Below are 19,558 nucleotides of genomic sequence, written 5' to 3'. Positions count from 1 at the left end.
GTACATATTATATTCTTATCTAATGTCAGCCTTATTGAAAGAGAAACTCATGAAGATATCCGCTATATTTTCACTGAGCGCCCGCATACAAAGACTTTTGCAATATTCCTGTCATCTCCAGTCATTATCCACTTTTCAAAAATAACAGAGACCGGATCATCGTCTTCAACGGGAGTCATCACTCCAAGATTCCCCCCATCACAATGCACTTCAAGGGCATCAAATTCTTTGCCAATTGCAAAATTTCCAATCTTATCATCTAAGCCACAAACCTGGGCCCCACCTAGTGTCGCCAGGAAGAATCCTTCAAACAAGGTCAGTGCAGGGTCCTGCCCTTGGGTAGCGTCTTGTCGGGCGATCGAAACGACAAATGCCTGTCTCATGATCTCCAGCATAGATGAAGAGTGGCCACCTCCACTATCCGTTCCCAGTCCAACTTTGATACCCCGTCGTAGATACTCGCGTATAGGTGCTACCATAAAATAGTCCATGGTCGTGTTCGAAATGGGACAATGTGCCACACCACAACGCAGATCGCAGAGCGCTTCTATTTCCTCTTCTTCCAAGTAGATGCAATGTGCGAGAATTGAGCGGTCGTTCAATAACCCGTAGGACTTGTAAAGTTCTGTCTCAGTGCGGAATTCGGGGAATAGCTCCTTCGTGAAGAGCATTTCTCCTTTAGCTTCGTTGAAATGCGTTTGAATCGGTATATCGGGGTTCTCTTTGGCGATCACTCCAAGACCACTGAGAAGCTCTGGTTCGCAGGAAATAGCAAATCGAGGAGTAATGATCGGGCGCACGAGTTTGCTATCCGGATCGATGTTCTGAATATGCTGAATCAACGCCCGAGTTTGGTACAGTGAATCTTCGACCGATGGATCTTTATACCAGTCAGGCGAGTTACGATTCATATTGCACTTCCCAACTAAAGCACGTTGTCCCTTCTCCAGGCAGATATCAGCCAGGATCTGTGTTGCTTTCCCGTGCAAAGATCCATAGTAAGATGCCGTCGTGACGCCCTGTCGCAGGAAACCCGACACACAGGAAGAGTACATGCGCTTAGCATAAGCTGGATCCTCAAATTTGGCCTCATGGGCAAATGTGACATCATTCAACCAGTCCAATAGTGTCTTTCCACGACCAACCCCGCGTTGGGCCCACTGCGGCGCGTGGTTGTGGGTGTCCACGAATCCGGGACATAGGAATTGACCGCGTTGCAAATACTTGACAGGGAACACATCTGGTGCGTATCCCAGGTCTGAAATGATCGCGTTGACTTCATTGGGGTCGACTTCTGCTTGTAGTGCCTGGATCTTGCCGGTCTTGTCTACTAACAGGAAGCAATTCTCGAGCGTTTCAAGGTCACTTAGACTTCGGGAATGAATCACTGTGCCATGGAATGCTATTGGGAGCCCTAAGGTGGGCGAACTTTTGGCGAGTTTATCCATCGGTGAATGATTAGGAAAGGATAGAGAAGTGAAGTCGTGAAGTTGTGGGCGTGGCTGTTATCTTATCATAATGAGGGGTCTGCGTCACGACCAATAGTAAGTGATGATGTTAGGCCTGTTTCTAATTTTTGCAAAGAGTTTAGTGGCCTAACAATTGATCCTAATTTGAGGAAGATACCATGAGAGAGGATATCCACATAGATTATGAAAGTCCATTGACTGGCGCACTGTCTTCAGAAAGGCGAGGATATATGGCTTTGTATATGGCTATCATCGCCCAATGAAGCCTAATCGAGGATGATACTTTTGACCGGGGATCTGTATCAGCTTTAGATTGACCAGATATTTAATACTAAAGGATTGATGGACAGTGGAATTCGCCCTTTCAAATGCACTGGTTCTTCATATCCAACTCCTTCCCTTAATAAACTTGATGTTGATTCACGCCCCAGTCGCGAAAGTCTGTAAAGATCCCTCGCTACCATTCCACAAGTCTGAATCGCCTCCATAGGTATAAGAATCCGCATTCTGCCAAATGCTCTGGTAAAGCCACCCCGAAGGAACACTGCTGATAGAGCTGCTGTATTGAGCCAGCACCAACGGATAATCATCACCGAACGCAGTGCTATCCCCAGTGCAGGTATTCCACCAATCGGCAGTGGTGTAGATCATGGGGTATCTACCAGTGCTACTCTGGTATGTCTCCCCAAAATCCTTGATCCAAGAGACCATTGCAGTGGTGCTCAAACCATAACAGGTAGAGCCAGACGGGTTATATTCAAGGTCCACCATGCCGGGAAGGCTTCGGCCATCAGCAGACCAGCCTCCTCCATGGGCCAAGAAATAGTTGGCCTGAGTTGCGCCGGAGCTGCTGTCAGGATGGGCGAAGTGGTAGCCACCACGGATCAAGCCCGCGTTGGTTGCACCTGTGTAGTGGCTTGAGAACGATGAATCAATGTAGGTGGTACCCTCGGTGGCCTAAAATTGGTCAGTGTGTCGAGTAGACAATGTGACAGTTTAATCCAGAGGTTTTGTCTCACCTTAATTATGACGAACCGAGCACCAGCTGCGTAGGCTGCGGAAAAGTCCACGGATCCCTGGTAGCTAGAGATGTCGAAGCCCTGGACACCGTTTGCACGGGGCTCCAGTGGTGTGGCATGTGCAGCCCCTGCTGCAATAAGAAGAGAGAAAAGTGAAGTCTTCATTGTGGAGATTTGATGTTCAAGTGGCGCCTGCAATTGTTTCGTTGAAGACATTGGTATGGGAGCGTGTCGGGCTATTTAACACTCATGATTTGAAGGCATGGATCAATGCTGGAACGCAATTGGATCAGCATAGTTGATGGGATCCCCAAATAATAAACTCGGGCTCGGTATTGGGGGGCGAGGACTGGAAGTGAAATACGAGCGATGCGTTGCCGAGTGTAGTATTTCTCTAGACGATCGATGCACTAGAGCAAGACAATGTAATTATCCCGGACCCTGAAACACTCCCTGCAGGATCTAATCTCATAAGTTCGGAAAGTAGACCTGGCTCAAATCTAATTATACAATATCATTAGAATTATGCATTTAAGAGCATATCTACCTCATGTATTGGCTCATCATCTAACTGTTTCATGGTGGGAAAGCAACCTTGTTCGTTCCGAGGCGATGCTGCAGATCGCAACTCGTATTCGACGTGAAGGAAATCAAGATCAAGTATAGCTAGTTAAACTTAGCCACGAGGTAACATCGCTTATAATTCATGGTTATATGACGGAGCGATCAGTTTGGATCGGCAAATCGGCTTCCCGTAAGCGAGCAAAGGTTTGAATTCCCCGGAGATTGACTCCAAACCCTTTCCTTCCCCACCTTTCCCCCCTCTATACCCCTTGCATGTGTCTGGGTGGCTGAGATGGACGGAGTGAGCCGTCATGAACACGGGTAACAAGGATTTTCGTGACCAGCTGGGCAAGTTCCGGCTGGAGTCGATGGGACCTACTCCGACTTGGTCGCAACCCACGCAGCCCACTGCCGACCCCATCTCTGCCCTCGCCTCGACCCCAGCTTCGCGCAGCAAACGTGTATCCACGGCTTGCGACTTCTGTCGCAAACGAAAGAAGAAATGCGACTTCCGATACCCCAATTGCTCCGCCTGCACCCGTGCCGGAGTCCGATGCACCATCCCCCCACCCGGACCACAACTCACGAACACCTCCGTGCCCCGAGATCAGCTGGAGAATCTACAAAAAAGAGTACAATGGCTAGAGGAAGTGGTGCGCCGGAAGTCGGGTATCTCAGTCACCGATTTGGCCACAGGCACCCCGGTGGATGGTGAGGGCGACCCAAACTGGTGGTATCAGGTGCCGGCCATGATCGCGACCGGGGGTCGCAGCTCGGCGGCATCGATACCAAGTCCAGCTGGCAGCGGGGGCTCATCGGCGACCGCTGCGCCGCCCGGATCAGAATCATCAACGGGCGTGGGTACCGAGCTGCCCAATGTGGGCGAGATCTTTCGCGACCAGCTGGAGCATCGCCGACCCTCAGTGGCGCGACCTTCTGCCGCCCCGCGCGTGCTGCGGTTATCGTCACTGGAAGAAGCTGCACGGGTTACCGGGCAGTATTTCGACAGCATGGGTTACCAATATCCATTCATGTCGCGACCCGAGTTTATGAATCACTTGCGCCACATCTACAGCGGCGATGTGCCGTCACCTGAAGTACACAACACCTACCATATTATCATCGCTATCTCCTTATTGATTGGGTCTGCCGATCCAACAGAGGCGGCTGAGTTCTACCATGCAAGTCAGGAGACCCTGCCTGCGGCCCTGCAGAATGAAGATCTTCCCGCCATGCGGGCTTTACTGGGCCTGGCACTCTACACCATGTTTGCGACGTCAGGACCAAGTATCTGGCATGTGCTTGGAGCTGCCATGCGACTGGCTATTAGCCTCGGTCTACACAAGGCGCGATCCTACGAGAGTGTGGCGGAAGAAGAGATGGCCAAGCGCGCGTTTTGGAGTTTGTACAACCTAGACCGCCTCATTGCGAGCACGCTTGGCCGCCCATTAGGGATCGCGGATGACGATATCAGCGTGAATCTCCCACGGGAGCTTAACGATGATGGGACCGAAGCTCCAGGTGCCAGTCCGATGACGATCCCACTGCAGGTGATTCGTCTCCGTCGGATCTTTTCGCGCATCTATCGATACTGTAAGTAATTGCTTGACCTCCTGATGTGCTCCAATACTGATCGTCACAGTGTACAGCAGCCTTCCAAGGCCTTCCTCGTCTGAGATTGGGGCAGCGCTAGGTCAATTTCGCCGCGAAGTGGATGAATGGCGCATGTCAGCTCCAGTATATCCTTCGGCACTCCTTTATTCCACCTCCTATTACGACTACTTGTATTATACTACCCTTCTTCTCATGTACCGCCCAAGTCCACGAAACCCCACCCCCGATGTGAACAGCATTGTCAGCTGCGGCGATTCCAGCATCCAAGTGATTCGCTCCTACTGGGACAGCTTCTCCGTTGGCAAACTGAAATGGATCTGGTTAACGCTCAGCCAAGTTTATTTTGCGGGTATAACGATTTTGTGGTGTCTCGAACAGAATGCTCGCTGTTTGCGTGAATGTCGGCCCACGCCATGGAATCCCGATGAGCAGATGATGCGCCGTGGGATCCAAGCGGTCATCGTGCTATTAGAGGAATTTGGCAAGCGACGGCCGGGTGTTGACCGACTTGCTGAGACGTTCCGCCATCAAAGCACAATGATTTTCAGCCAAATGGCCTATCAACAGCAGCAACTAGAAGAGCAGCAGAGACACCAGCAACACCAGCAACAACAGCAGCAACAGACACAACCGCTGATGCCACCTCAATCCTCGATATCATTGGCGCCACCGCCGGCGCCTCCTGTTCCATTGGCTCCTGTTCTGGACGATGTTCTGTTAGTCGATGCCAGCGGCGCTATGCCTATGATCGACCCACACATGGCGGAACAATTGTTCTACTCCTACAACTGGTTCCAGGAAGAAATGGCGACTTATTATACCCTTTGAGCAATTCTTCCATGATAGATCGACAGATGGAGTTATGGTTCGGTTTCTTCCCATTTTATGTATTAGTTTAAGAAAAAGACAACCCGCCATGGCTCATGCGACAATGCAACGATCAATAGACTTTAGTACTCTGGTTCACAATTGTGATGCCAGGAAAGCATATAGAAGACGCCAGTATTAGACATGTAAACATTGCTGTTGAACCTTGGATGTCTTAAAATGACCACCATCGCCTTGTGCTCACTCCACTCTGCAGATAATTTTCCCTGCATTCACATTCGATTCCAGTCGCTTATGAGCGTCTGCGACATCCTTCCATGAATAAACTCGATCCACAGTTATTCGAACCTCCCCATCCTTCAAGTGTGGCATGACCTTCTCAAGAAAAACATCTCGCACTTGACCTTGGTATGCAGCATCGCGAGTCCTCAGCGTAGTCGCCATCAGCCAAATTCGCTTGTTCAGCAAAGCACGAAGATCAAAATCATCGATCTTGCTTCCACTCAGCGCAGCCACAAGTACCATTCTAGAGTCCATAGCCGCAGACTTCATATTCTGGTGGAAGTAATTCCGTCCCACAAGATCCACTATGAGATCTACACCACGGCTGTTGGTCTCTTTTTCAACCAGTTGAGCGAAATCGTCGCCGGATTTATAGTTTGTCGCGAAGTGTGCGCCGAGAGTTTTGCATAAATTGCATTTTTCATCGCTCCCTGCTGTAGTGAAGATCTTTGAGGCCCCTCCTAGCCTGGCTAGTTGAATTGCGGATTGGCCTACTCCTGACGCCCCTGCATGAATGAGGACTGTTTGGCCGGGTTGGAGATTTCCAACGAGAAATATTGCCTGAATCGCTGTGAAAAATGTCTGAAGAGAACGTTAGTATAGATTCTCGCACAAAGCCCAGCGGGGTGCTCTACCTCAGGGATGCCGGCTGCCTCTATAAAGGAGAGGTTTGGAGGTAATAGCATCAACATCTTCTCTGAAACTACGATTTTTTCTGCGTACTGTGGAATTATGTATATCAGCGATTGCTCTTGCTAGTCTCACAAGGTTATTTGTTGGTTCATACCGCTCCACCGTATGCCAATCCGAAGACTTTGTCTCCCGGAGAGAATCTATCGGTGCCTGTCATGAACGTATGTCAGTGGCTGGTATACAAGATTTTTTCTTGGTATCGGGTCCTTACATCCTTCGCCACACTTTTCAACAATCCCACTGAACTCAACACCCATGATTTTACCCGACTCAGGAAGCAATGGGTAAGGGTATCGGTCTTCTCTCTGCATGATATCCATTCTGTTCAGCCCAAAGGCTTCAATTTGAACGAGAATGGATTCATTTGCAAGGGTCGGATCAGGAACTGGGGAATGTCAGCGATGCCCTTGGGTAGTAAAGGTGTTGTTTGCCTTATTAAAGAACGAACCATTGGCATCAATGAACATAGCATCTGCATCTCCCTTGCCATTTTTGACCGATACTGCTCTCATATTGGCGGTTGATTGGATTTCGTATCTTAGTGGTCGACGGAATGCCAAGCGCCCTGGAAAGCCTGGAAAGAAGAATATACGGCAGCGATTAGAAGACTATATACAAAGCGGATCCAATCAGGAAAGAATACAAACTATTCGGCTCAAACTTCGTTCCCCAGTCAAAGGAATCCCACCGGATGGTCTTTCGCAGTTATGCGGACGGAGTGTAAGAATCCGTTATCATGGAGCGTTGTGTAGCGGAAGCTCATCGCCCGCTGTGGGGCAGAGCGGGGAAGTGCGTCACTCCGTGACTGAATCTCTATTATGGAAATTTTTACTTGTGATGCGGGAAGAACAGCGGTTATTTGATAAGATTCATTTCTTATGCCTAGGCATTGTGGACTATGTCGGCTGGCTGCTGGCATGATTTAATTCGGCAAAATCCGTAGAAGTCGCTAGAGGTTCATTCATAAACCCGAACAATAGATCTAGGTCTTGTGTAAACTCTGGGAAGATTGAGTATTGAGTCTCGTCATCTGCAAGTCCTGGTAGTTCTAGGGTTGCAAAGGATTGGAAGTCCAAATTCACATCCATCGTGTGGGGAACATTGATGTCAGGCTCTGTAAAGAAAGAGAGTTAGCGATAGTATAGAAGGAAGGAAAGTATGACATGCTGACCTGGCTCAGGTGGAATGTTATTTGCCTCCATCAAACGTCGGATGATCTTAGCTGGAGCTGACACACCACAATTGGGTATGGCTAGTTCATCCAGGCAGCGCAGGCATATAGTCAATGGAGATGTAGCGTCTCTCCGTCGAGTTGTTTCTTTGATTGTAGGATTTCGTGCATGAATTGTGCAGGCAACATAAACGGCATAGCTAAGCATATAGTTAGCTCTACGTAAAGAGTAGGCGGAGCGATAGGCCAATGCGAGGCTGGTGATATTCCGGGCGGCAGTAATGCATCGTTCCCATGAATTAGCCGGGCTATCAGTCGATTGGAGGTGCCCAGTGATAATAAATGGACGATGCAGCAGGATAATCAGGGCATTGAACGTAGTCAGAAGAATGATGTTGTTTGGTGCAGCCCCCGGTTGGGTTTCCGGTTCGTTCCCTGCCCAGGGCTCAAAGTGCAAATTAGCTGGAAGTTTGCGATACCAGGCAGTCAAACGCTGGTCAATCATGTCAAGGTGTTTTCTTGCCACCTCACCAGTCGCTCCAACAACGTAAAATCGATCGATGATGGTGGTCATGATTTTGGACAGTGAGCATAAATGCTGAAATACGGAGACGGAATAGATCCGTGTCGGGGATGAAGGATTCACCAAATCATTATTTGGAATTTTCGGGTCAATATATGGTATCCATAGTTCGTTCTCCTCGAAGGTGTCCATGAAATCACGAGAAACGTGAGCATCCCGAAGTTGAAGGGTAAAAGGACGGCCAAAGTATAGACTCTGCAGTTTATCACAGATGAAAGCTCCCCAAAACAGTCGGCGGCGAATTTCAACATCTTCAGCACTGCCGGCAACTTCTTTACAGTCAAGATGGAGCCCAAGGTCGTAGACCATCCGCAGGGCATATCCAGTATAGAGCCATCCTTTAGATATTTGCCCGCGGGCGTTAAAGGTGCTTCCTAGCATGAGCAGCCCGGCAACAGTGGGGATGCTTGAATGAGTCAGAAGTGATTGCTCTGCCAGAAGCTGGTCACAGCGATCAAAGAAAAGCTTCCCTGCCGTCTCTGGGCGGGCTGGGTCAGACCGGACCTCCAGCCGCTCTGAAAACTTACTTGAGCAAGCAAATACCGCATTTACTAGGAAGTCGGAACAGTAGGACCCTCCCTGGACGAGGTCTCTCATGAATGCCGGGCGGTATGTCAGCAAAAATGTGTGATGCTGACGATTCCAATGCAGGTCAAGTAGGTGAATTGCCAAATCCGATGGCAAACCCGCTATTGAAGGCTGCCGTAGCAGATCGTATTCTTTCTGGCGTTGTAACGCGGCGTTCGCAATCAATCGATGTCGATCAATTTCTGACCTATTCTTTGAGTCTAACGATTCAGTTTGACTAATGGGGCTGCCGACATGAAATGTGGACGATGGCCCAAAGGCACCCAGTGCACCACACTCGTCCCGCGACAAGAAGGGTGTCGGGTCATAATCCTCATCGTCTGAGCTTGGGTCAAGAGGCTCATCATTTGGAGCGATTGCAGAGATGGCAGATTGCCACCGCTCTGGATCTTGAAAGTTAGTCAGATCGAGAGATCCATTCTTGATGGCTACCGAGTTAAGAATCCCGTCGCGCTCTTTGGGATCCGTATTCTTGAGAGCCAAAATAACATTCTCCAATGCAATTTTTTGTCTGTTGGCCTCATTGATCAAGGCGCGCGAAGGTCTAAGACTGTTAAATTCTGTGAAGAAATCCAGTGGTGAACTCTCACTCACCTTTGTTTGGGCGGTTCAATGACATAAATACAGCGACGGCCGTGGGCCTGACACGAGCCACAGCTGGGCTTGACCGTGTCGCATCTGATCTTCCTGGCTCGGCAAAACTGACATGCACGATTAGGCCTAAATTGAGGACCATTAGGCGAGGAACGACGTGTTGGGCTCATATTCCAAGTCCCTTCCCAATTGAGGGGATATGCGCCAAGGCAAGTTCATCTGGGGAATGTGGAGCTAACTGTGAGGGGGCTGCAGTTGACGCCTAGTTCCTCAGGCAGTAAGACATGCTCCGATCACGGTGTTTCCAGCCTTGGAGAATTGTTGCACTTCTTTTGATAAAGACAATGATGGTTGTGATATATTTTCCTAGGCGAATCTTGAGGATACTACAAGTTTTGATCCCGAGGTCATATGATTTGAAATGTAGAACATCTCAAGCCTGAATTGCCATGCAATATGTATCGCCTTAGGGCTCTCAGGGACTATTTACATGTAGCTTTCTGATTGAACACCACAAAATTGTTTCAACACCCTCGCTAGCCGTACTCAAGATCAGTGCAGTCATCGTAAATCAGAAAAGGTGTTATCTCACGTGCTAAAGGATATCGCATCACGTCACTTAATTGACGTCAATATAAGAGAGAACGGTTCATTATAGCCATGCTATGCGTAAGAAAAGGTGGCTTAGTGGGTATCACTTTTTGATCACCTTCATGCTCCAGTGTAGTCTACAAGCTAGCGTGACCAAGCAGTCGCCTGGGAATGTACTCAATTATATTACTCCCTGCACTTGTATACTGCGCTACTTTAAACGCGGTTAGTGAGAATTTTTAGATAACTCTGTGGTGTTTAATTGAAAAGCTCCATTTACATGGTTTTCATCTACAAATCATAGCATCGGTCTAAGTCAATACTCATGGGATCTCAAACCTTACAAGAAACCCAAGGCCATGTAGTGCACTGTCGTGAAATTGATATTTGAACCATGAATGATGGAATTTATCTGCTATAAGAACAACCTGGTTGGATTGGTGACCCATAACTTTTGCCACACATCATCACTTGGGATCCATTTCCGCAACTTTCGAATATGAGCATCATCATTCACCTCTCGAAATCCTTCTACCTCGTCTATTCTCTGTTGATCCGTCTTTCCCTTCCGTGTCACTCCCAACTGCGTATGAGGCCAGTCTGTACCAAAAACAATCTGATCCGGCCCAGCTTCAATAACGGCCTTGACAATTGGCTCAATGGCCTCCATTTGTGTCTCACATCCATGATAAAGGCGCTCGAATCCCGAGACTTTCACCCAGACCTTCTTCTCCCGCACCAGATCTAGAAAGGTAGCGAACTCGGGTGAGTTTTCTTCTCCAGGAAAGGTTCCTCCGAAGTGATCTGCAATCATCTTGACTCGAGGGTCCATGGTACGAATCATGTCCGCCATGGCAGCCCATGCTCCAACGGGGCAAAAGACGCCAATAGCCCATTCTAGTCTAGCAAGTCGGTGTGCCAAAGCTTCAATCTTCTTCGCGATGTCCCCGGCACCGTTTTGCTTGCCGTGGCCCCAAGACATTTCATGAAGCCGAGCTCCACGTACACCAGCAGCATGAAGAGCATCTAGCTCTTCGTTTGTTATACGAAACGGATCAATTGTTGTGAGCCCCCGAAAAGTATAACCATTCATCTGGTGTTGCTTGTTCAGCGCGTCGATGAGGGAAGCAGGAGATTTGCCTTGCATTGACGCCTGGACAATGACGATATTTCTACAGCCAGTGGTTGAGGTAGGATATTCCGCTATCTGGGCAGGCTTTGGAGTATACGACCGGGGAACGGCGTACGGAAAAGCTTCTGGATCGAAGACATGGATGTGCGTGTCCCATGCACCATTTGGTACAAGATCGGCCATTGTGTTGAAATTGAGAATATGCGACAAACTCTCTGTGACTTATTATTTGTTGATATGATCTGAATTTGGCCTTACTCCTGGAAGGTCATGTCGCCATTAAGTACTCTGAGCTACACTCTGAAGCCCATCCTTACGTCATCTGAGCAACTGCTCATCCGCAAGTCAACGGAGGATTGTTGCCCGTGTGAGGGGAACCGAACTCACAAAGAGCCCAGGAAAATCCTCACCAAATTACGTGACATCGTAAAAGACATGCAATGGAGACACAACGGAGGATCATGGAGGCTTGGTCTATACACATGGTGGGAAATGATTGTCAACGGGCACACCGAACTGGATAAGCCCTAAGATACGTCCCGACATGATCGAGTCTCACCTATAACGACTGCATGATTCAAATCTTGTACTGTAACATGAGAAAGCCCTGGGTAGGAAGGATGGCAAACATCTCACGAGGCCAGATGAAAGCTTAGATATAGCTGGTATATACAAAGCATCGGCAAAATTCATCTTCCAGTAAGAGGTCGCTGTTCACCAATATGCCTATTGATGCTGGACCGCGTCAAGGTTCGTGTACCCCGGATTACCAACTCCGCATCCCCGCATTTCCCCAGATTGATACCTTTTAATGCCAAGACGTATCGCCCTGAGATGCTCCGTTCCAGTAAATCCATTGCAATGGCCAACAGGGCTCCACATGAAAAGGGATATATAATTCATTGTTGCATAGCCCAATGGCTATCTGTCTTTCCACACAACCATACGGCGAGAACGCACAAATAATGGCAGCTTTGGACAAAATAACTGCTATACCAGCAGAAATTGCTTCCACTCTGCGCATGAAGCCAATTCAGGCTTTAGTATGGATGACAGGCTGGGCCTGTTGGACGCTGGGGTCTTTACAATACTATGCATTGCCATTTGTTCTCAGCAATGTCGCCACATATCTGGACACCCCTCAGACAGACATCTCGTCGGCAAATACAGTGACCATGATCTCAAGATTTCTCGGCGCGATCATTTTTGGTATCTTGTCAGATCAGTATGGACGCAAAATTCCTTTAACGATCGATATAATCCTCATGTGTGGCTTTACAATCGCTACGGGATTTGCCAATACCTTCGCTCAGCTTATTGCTTGCCGATTATTATTTGGTAAGTCAGGGAATTCTATTACTGTCAGCATCCATGGATGTTCCTGTCCCACTCAACACATCCATGAACAGGAATAGCATATGGAGGAACCTATGGACTCGTCATGTCCACCGTCTTGGAGGCCGTCCCCGAACGGGCGAGGGGGGTTGTTGCTGGATTCACACAGCAAGGGTTCTCTGCGGGTTATTTGTTCGCATCTGGCTTACATCTTGCAATGGGTGAGCTTGTACCGCAGTATGTTTTGGTTGTTAACTGAGATAATGATACTCTCCAGACCCATATGGCTGGCGGTCTCTATTTTGGCTTTGTGGTGGCCTCGCAGCACCTATCCTGGTCCTCCATCTTCTAGCACCAACTCACTCCGTTGTGACCGCAACGATCCAGGAGATTGATGGCGACCAATTTGTCAACGAACGTGCTGCCGTTGGCGGTAACTTGCCCTTTCTTAAGAAGTTGAGATATGTCCTTCGCTATCACTGGAAGCCTTTTGTGTACGCTTGCTGTTTGACGTCCTGTCTGGCAACATTGGGGCACGGAACTATGGATCTTTATCCAACTTTCCTGGTCACTCAACGAGGTCTCAACATTCACCAGGAGACTTGGGTGACATGCATTCTACAGATTGGTGGCATCTTGGGTGGAGTCACAGGAGGCTTTCTTTCACATCGGATTAGCGCGAAATGGGTTGCAGCTGGAGCAGGTCTCCTAATTGCACCCTTCCTGCCTTTGTGGACTCTTCCCAAGTCTTGGAATCTCCTGGCTGTCGGAGCATTCTTTCTCCAATTCTTTTATGGAGCCGCCATCGGGAATTTGGGTAATCTGCTCCAGCAGCTCTGCCCGCATCCAGGGATCCGGGCCGCGTTCACTGGGGTTGCATATAACCTCGGAAACGCTGTAAGTACTGTTTTTTCTGTCTGGTGAACTACTCGAGCTGAAATCAAATTCTGAAACTAGGTTTCGTCGGTCGCTCCTACAATCGAGACAGCACTGGGTGAGCGATTCCCTTTGAGTGACGGCACGCCTGATTACGCTCGTACACAAATGATTGTGGTTGGAGTAGTAAGTTACCATTTCATCTCCCGCTGTGAATCATGAATAACACCATTAGGTAATTTTTCTCCTAGTGACCGTGCTATCCTTGATGCCCTTGAAGAGCCTAAACAAGAGCTGGGACCAGGAGGATCCGAATAGGGATATTCCCAGTCAAGCTGTGATGAATGAGGACATGATTTTCGAATCTACTCGAAAGTCTGATGAGAAGCCAACCTCCGAGATGGTTGCTTAGGCTAGTGTTATATGAGATTTGATTGTATCTTATCCAATTTTCTTTTGAAGCCGCGCTACTGGGTGTCAGGAGGGAATGATATACAATTTTCAATAACGAGGCGAATTGTCTCATCTTGTTATGATATTCAGTGACTTTGACATGCCTCGGCATCCAATTCGGAAAGACACTGGCCGGAACTACCTTGATTAATCTGATGTGAAACCGGAGATTTATCTTAATCTTATTGATTCTGAAATGTATATGAAATGACAAGGAACAATTCCGAGGGATTCCCACTACACATCATTTATAAAATCTTTGTTCCCAAGAAAAGATTTGAAGGTGAATAGCTTAGGCTTCTGTCGCTCGAGCGACAAGGCCCTTCTCATTCTGTTCCTCCGGAATCCAGGATTCGTCAACAACATCCGCGACATACTGCTCGTTATCAAGATGCTTGAATCTCCACCAGAAGATTATAGTCTGCAATCCCAAAGCCACAGTGGGAGCTCCCCAGATCCAGATCAGATATGGGTCCATAGTGACTGGAACCAAGATCTCGCCGATGGCACTCGACAAAGCATTCGTGAAGAGGAAGATCGCCATCACCAGGCCCTTCATACTCTTGGGAGATCGGGCATAGGCGAGCTCGTAAGCGGTAACATTACAGAAGCACTCACTCAATGCGCCGAGAGACAGGTTGGGGATCTGCCACCAGATGCTAATGTTTGCAACCTCCGAGCAGGTAGACGCGTAGGATCCACATGGCGACAGGCTATACACCTTCCATTGCACCAGCGTGCCAGCAAGGCCTGAGACCATTGCGAGGAAGAAGCCAAATGTGATACGGGTGATTGGGCCAATTCGAATGTTACGGCGGTCCAGAGCTGGGTAGATCACGTAGGTCAGGATAGGGATAAAGACAATGATGGTGATAGCGTTAAAGTTGCTGAGGAGATCGTTGGGTGCACCATTTGTCACCATTGATGCACCTTGGTTTGTGGAAACGGAGCCGATGCCTCCGTCGTTCAAAATCCAGATCGGCATAAAGCAGAAGATATCACACGCAGCTAAAGGAGGCAAGATACAGTCAGCATGTGAGCTAAATAAGTCCAATTCTGCATAGACATACCCATTGTCTTAGCAACCTTATCTACAGCACTGTCGGTCCATTCAACTGTGAGACCCTTAGCCTGCAAGGCTGTCGGCTTGACTTCATTCCAGAAGTTCTTGCGCCACACTTGGAATTTGTTGTGTTTTAGGGCGGACATCATGATTTTGAAGGCTTGCGTGATTTCCTTTCCTCCATTAGGAGGCTCTTTGTAGGTCTTCTTGTAGACAGCAAACAGAAGGATGGGGAGCAAGAAGTAAATGATCCCCGACAATAAGTATGCGAGCCAGTAGCCAACATACTTTTCAGCATATGTGGTCGCAAGCATGTAGAAGGCACCAACGTTGATGAATCCATAAAACAGAAGCATTGTTCGCGTAGCAGTTGCTTCCGGATCGACAATGACTCTCTCCCCGGATTTCAAAGTCTTCACATAAGCTGTCTTGTGTCTGTTTTGGTCAAGGATAGTTGGCGCAATGTTAGGCTTGAAGATTCCAGCACCCACTGCCAATATCAAGAGTCCGATAATAAATGGCGGAGCAGAGTGGCTTGTACCCGCTTCGAGGACTGATGGAATGGCGCCAACGATCTGAATAATGTGGGCAACACCGCAAATCAAGACGCCGACGATGATGGCCTTGTAACGGCCAACGTAAACATCGGCCCACCAACCTCCAAAGATCGGAACGACGTATGCCAGGAAAACAAACAACAGGACTAGCGCATCACTTGCTTGAAGACCCATGCCCAGAGCGCCAGCTGTTTCCTCCGTTCCCCTTGGAGGTGCACCGGCACCATTACCACCTGAGACGTAAAATTAGCCATTGCCACGAGCATAAAGACGCATTGTGGACATACCCTCAGGTAGAGGGAACTCAACAAAGTTAGAGTATACCGTATAGGCCCCATAGTATGATGCACGCTCAGCAAGTTCTACCAAGCAGAGCGAAAAGGAAACAAGTGGCATGGATCCTGCCACTTTCCGGAGCGTTGTGCTCTCTTCCTCCGTAGGTGCTGGGTAGTCATCTTCTGAAGAATCGAAGATCACTTCACCCTCGCCCACCCTCGCCTCCTTGACCTTTTCCGAGGGAGAGGTTATAACCTCAAAGGTCTCGGAGCTGACTTCTACCGTGCCAGCCCCCTCCACGATGTGGTCTTGCCCAATTTCTCGTGAAGCTAGCCACAAGTCAGTTACATAGGAAGATTTTCTTCGCCGTCCAGAAATATTTACCCATTGTGCCCTGTCCAAACTCTTAGAACAAAGGTCAAAGGGCTGAAACGTGAACCCCGTAACATGGGGCCTGAATCATTGCCTTATATGCTGAAGCTGCAAGACATCGCGATGCACGGACCACATATGAAGACGACACTTACGCGTCAATCTCGACAATCTAGAGCCAATCTCGGCCTCGACCTGCTCTATCTGAGTGGTGGGCAGGCACGGCTGGTGGGGATATAGCGATAAGCTAAAAAGATCTAGGGCACTAGTGGCACCCCCTCACGCTATAAAGATAAGGCATGGCGAATGTTGTGCAATCTTAGACACTAGTAATATATGCAACAATCTAAGCGAGCTAGAACGTGCCACAGGACTTGGAGTGTAACATCCATCATTGGACCATAGACCCTAGATAGCAGCTTTGACGTCTCTACCGTCCCTTTCCCCGCCCCACCACCTGTTAACTCCCTACCAAGAGCTGATAGCTGAATTGAACCTCCTTTCCCTTCTCGGTGGCATCTGCATGCTCCATAACAATAAAATTAAAGTCGTGTTTCCTTGGCCCGGCGGACTTCCGCCTGATATCCCTGTTAATTTAGCCTTTATAAGTTTCGGCAAATATACTTTCACGCCGAGAGACTGAATGTCAAGCTTTTATGCCAATACCCAATGGCACTGAGATAAGTCCAGTGCGTCATCAATGCTCCGCTATTGCCGTATGTAGCTTCTTTATCTTGTTTTTTCTAGCAAGGGGAGATATTATAGCCGATATCGCATCGGCAGCACGCAGGACTCGGTTACAGGCTATCTCTGGCAATTTTTTGATGACCAATCTTCCGAGATGCGATATAGAACTGGATAATATCACAATACAAAAGAAGGTGGGACGTTCTTTGCAATCTTGGAAGAAAGGGGGTCTGTATTTTGGAATTTCACGCTAATGTGGGGTTCACACCATCCAAATAACGGATTGCGTTACATCTCGCCATTTTTGCTTTCAGCCTGCGCACGCGGGATGGAAAATTCAAGGTGGCCTTGCGCTTGCAAGAATGCGGCAAAATCTCATATGTACCGTAGGTGCCGTCACACCAAGCGAATAAGAATGACACGAAAAGGAAGGTGATGAAATGTAAACAGCACGCATAGGGCGAAAGAGAAACAGAAACCCCTGAATCTAGACTACCTCAACTGCTTCGAAACACAATGCCAAGCGGCAGTATGATGACGACATTTAGTGGCGTCGTTATTGGAGTTGAGGAACTACCGCCGCAGGGGCATTGCATATTGCGAGGACTTTTAGAACACGAACCGTACATAATGAACAGTGGACACAAAGCCTACTCCGTAGCTTAACCACGAAAGTGTATGGATACTGATACACTAGCCGTAATCATTCTTTCTTACTCTCAGATCAAATTTCGTCAAACTCAGATCGACCCGTATCGATATCAGCCTCAAGCGGATGCACAAATGAGGGCCGCATGATAATCTTATGCCCAATATACAACACGGAAAACAATATCAGACTCAGATAGTTAATGAAGAAGTCCGTCACACTGAAACTGGGGATAAAAGAAGTAAACCCTTGTGTGATAATAATCAAGACATTGAAAAAGAGTCCATACCAAGACAAGTATGGTTGCCAAGTCGCCTTGTAAGGCAAAGTGTCCCTTGAAATACCACGTGCCTTTAACGCTCTCATAAAGCCAAGGTGGCAGATGATAAGAGATGTCCAGGTAATAAACCCTGCCAAGCCGGCGATTTGCAATAGCCAATTGAAGACTGTGCTGCCTGCATTGGACACATTCAAAAAGCCCAGAAGGCCAAACAGCGCCGTAAATCCCACGCTAATGTAGGGCACTCCCCACTTGGTGGTTCTGGCGAAACACTTGGGTGCAAAACCCTCGTAAGACAAACCAACCAGGATTCGACTACCGCTGTAAACATTGGAGTTAGCGGCAGAGAGTACCACTGTCAATAGAACGGCGTTGATAATAGAGGGTAGCACATTCACACCAGCACGCTTGGCAGCAATGACAAAAGGTGCTGAATTCGCATTGTTGGCACTGGCACCGCTTCCCTCACTGCCAGTGAGACGTTTATCGGAAGATGGAACAACAATTCCGATGAAGAAAATCGTCAAGATAAAGAAAAAGATAATCCGGAAGAATGATTTACGGATGGCGGAGGGGATTGTCTTTCGTGGGTTCTGAGTCTCGCCTGCGGCGATACCAACCAGCTCTGTACCTTGATACGAGAATCCGGCTTTAATTAAAACGGCCCAGAAGCCGATGAACTTTGCTAGTGCATCTTGATCGGGATTGGTGAGCAGATAGGCGTTGAATGGACCTGGATGGACCCAGTATCGGAAGCCAATATATCCTTCCTTGCCAACTCCAGCATTCATACAGATGGCAAAAATCATGAAACCAACCACGGTAATTACCTGAATGTTGCGGTTAGCAAGCCAGTATCTCAGTTAAAAGGCCATTCACAAAGTTCACCTTGACACTAGATAGCCAGAATTCGGCCTCGCCGTAGTAACTAACCGGCATCATATTCAAAGCGATGATCACAACCCAGAACACTGCAATGAAAACAGCAATAGGGATAGAGTTCTCCCAATACTGAATGATCATTCCCGTGGCAGTCAATTCGAGTGCAAATGTTGATGCCCATGAAAACCAGTAGATCCACCCCATTGCGAAGCCAAGACTCGGATCCACCAGACGTGCCGCGTAGGAAGCAAATGCTCCAGATACAGGCAGGAAGGTTGCAACTTCTCCGAGCGACGTCATGACAGAATACACAATTGAGCCAACAAACATGTAAGCGAGGAGTGCCCCAACAGGCCCTGCGTAGGAGATTGCTGTTCCACTACCGATGAATAGTCCGGTTCCTATCGTACCACCTGTGCCAATGTTAGTTTTGGGTTCTGTGCGGCAATAACATGGATCTTACCAATTGCGATCATTGACAGATGTCGGCTTTTGAGTCTGCGCTGTAGATCAGGCAACTGATTCATTTCACCAGCAACCCCCTTCTCCTCGCCATTGATATCATATTGATTCGCACCATCATCTCTGGATATAGAGTCCTCGTTGTTCTTCTTTGGTAAATCGGCATGATCGGTGGGTAGCTCATTAACCATTTTCTGCTGTATTCGGAAAGTACAAACAGTCTCCGTCAATGAAATGGGAGATTCAATGATATTGACGATATTAGTATTCGATATCCAACGGCACTCTCCGCGGGGTGTTCTTCTATTTTCCGGGGCCCCAGAACCTCCGCACTTCGCCGGGCCGGGAGAGATCCAAGGATCGACGATGATCCACCATTGCGACCGAAAGAGAAACTCCGGGCGATGGGAATAGTGGGCCCTTAAATTAACACTTTTGGCACCGTGGGGCGTTAGGCAATCGACCAGTCACAGTGTGAGGATGCCGTTTAGCATGAAGCTACGCGTTAGCAGTCTTGTTCATGATGCACTTCCCCCAC

The 19,558-nt window shown here is 48.3% G+C and overlaps 9 protein-coding genes across 9 annotated transcripts; 2 read left to right on the top strand and 7 right to left on the bottom strand.

Annotated features, from left to right (window-relative positions):
• Positions 1 to 62: 62 nt before the first annotated feature.
• On the bottom strand, positions 63 to 1,448 carry N7503_009465 (putative guanine deaminase; the record flags this gene model as incomplete). Its single annotated transcript, XM_057069011.1, has 1 exon — positions 63 to 1,448. The coding sequence occupies one exon, from the start codon at positions 1,446 to 1,448 to the stop codon at positions 63 to 65; it is 1,386 nt and encodes a 461-aa protein (XP_056915622.1).
• Positions 1,449 to 1,889: 441 nt separating this feature from the next.
• On the bottom strand, positions 1,890 to 2,653 carry N7503_009464 (lysozyme; the record flags this gene model as incomplete). Its single annotated transcript, XM_057069010.1, has 2 exons — positions 1,890 to 2,426; positions 2,489 to 2,653. 2 exons carry the CDS (start codon positions 2,651 to 2,653, stop codon positions 1,890 to 1,892), a joined length of 702 nt encoding a protein of 233 aa, XP_056915621.1.
• A 710-nt stretch (positions 2,654 to 3,363) lies between these two features.
• Positions 3,364 to 5,494, top strand: N7503_009463 (putative C6 transcription factor; the record flags this gene model as incomplete). Its single annotated transcript, XM_057069009.1, has 2 exons — positions 3,364 to 4,645; positions 4,695 to 5,494. 2 exons carry the CDS (start codon positions 3,364 to 3,366, stop codon positions 5,492 to 5,494), a joined length of 2,082 nt encoding a protein of 693 aa, XP_056915620.1.
• A 240-nt stretch (positions 5,495 to 5,734) lies between these two features.
• N7503_009462 (NAD(P)H-quinone oxidoreductase) lies at positions 5,735 to 6,981 on the bottom strand (the record flags this gene model as incomplete). The annotated part of the gene is made up of 5 exons (XM_057069008.1): positions 5,735 to 6,358; positions 6,412 to 6,498; positions 6,564 to 6,619; positions 6,681 to 6,854; positions 6,918 to 6,981. 5 exons carry the CDS (start codon positions 6,979 to 6,981, stop codon positions 5,735 to 5,737), a joined length of 1,005 nt encoding a protein of 334 aa, XP_056915619.1.
• Positions 6,982 to 7,365: 384 nt separating this feature from the next.
• Positions 7,366 to 9,575, bottom strand: N7503_009461 (nitrogen assimilation transcription factor NirA; the record flags this gene model as incomplete). The annotated part of the gene is made up of 3 exons (XM_057069007.1): positions 7,366 to 7,583; positions 7,641 to 9,355; positions 9,406 to 9,575. The coding sequence occupies 3 exons, from the start codon at positions 9,573 to 9,575 to the stop codon at positions 7,366 to 7,368; spliced, it is 2,103 nt and encodes a 700-aa protein (XP_056915618.1).
• Positions 9,576 to 10,411: 836 nt separating this feature from the next.
• N7503_009460 (amidohydrolase 2) lies at positions 10,412 to 11,311 on the bottom strand (the record flags this gene model as incomplete). Its single annotated transcript, XM_057069006.1, has 1 exon — positions 10,412 to 11,311. One exon carries the CDS (start codon positions 11,309 to 11,311, stop codon positions 10,412 to 10,414), a length of 900 nt encoding a protein of 299 aa, XP_056915617.1.
• Positions 11,312 to 12,093: 782 nt separating this feature from the next.
• Positions 12,094 to 13,751, top strand: N7503_009459 (MFS general substrate transporter; the record flags this gene model as incomplete). The annotated part of the gene is made up of 5 exons (XM_057069005.1): positions 12,094 to 12,466; positions 12,538 to 12,684; positions 12,741 to 13,360; positions 13,421 to 13,525; positions 13,575 to 13,751. 5 exons carry the CDS (start codon positions 12,094 to 12,096, stop codon positions 13,749 to 13,751), a joined length of 1,422 nt encoding a protein of 473 aa, XP_056915616.1.
• Positions 13,752 to 14,084: 333 nt separating this feature from the next.
• Positions 14,085 to 16,076, bottom strand: N7503_009458 (putative MFS peptide transporter; the record flags this gene model as incomplete). The annotated part of the gene is made up of 4 exons (XM_057069004.1): positions 14,085 to 14,800; positions 14,863 to 15,645; positions 15,700 to 16,017; positions 16,073 to 16,076. The coding sequence occupies 4 exons, from the start codon at positions 16,074 to 16,076 to the stop codon at positions 14,085 to 14,087; spliced, it is 1,821 nt and encodes a 606-aa protein (XP_056915615.1).
• Positions 16,077 to 17,471: 1,395 nt separating this feature from the next.
• N7503_009457 (uncharacterized protein) lies at positions 17,472 to 19,211 on the bottom strand (the record flags this gene model as incomplete). The annotated part of the gene is made up of 3 exons (XM_057069003.1): positions 17,472 to 18,506; positions 18,565 to 18,971; positions 19,022 to 19,211. The coding sequence occupies 3 exons, from the start codon at positions 19,209 to 19,211 to the stop codon at positions 17,472 to 17,474; spliced, it is 1,632 nt and encodes a 543-aa protein (XP_056915614.1).
• Positions 19,212 to 19,558: the final 347 nt, after the last annotated feature.

The sequence above is a fragment of the Penicillium pulvis genome (genome assembly GCF_028828015.1).
Source record: "Penicillium pulvis strain IBT 33274 chromosome Unknown scaffold_8_segment0_segment0, whole genome shotgun sequence".
NCBI lineage: Eukaryota > Fungi > Ascomycota > Eurotiomycetes > Eurotiales > Aspergillaceae > Penicillium > Penicillium pulvis.
Note: the sequence above shows the minus strand (reverse complement) of the source record. Positions and strands in the feature narration are given on the sequence as shown.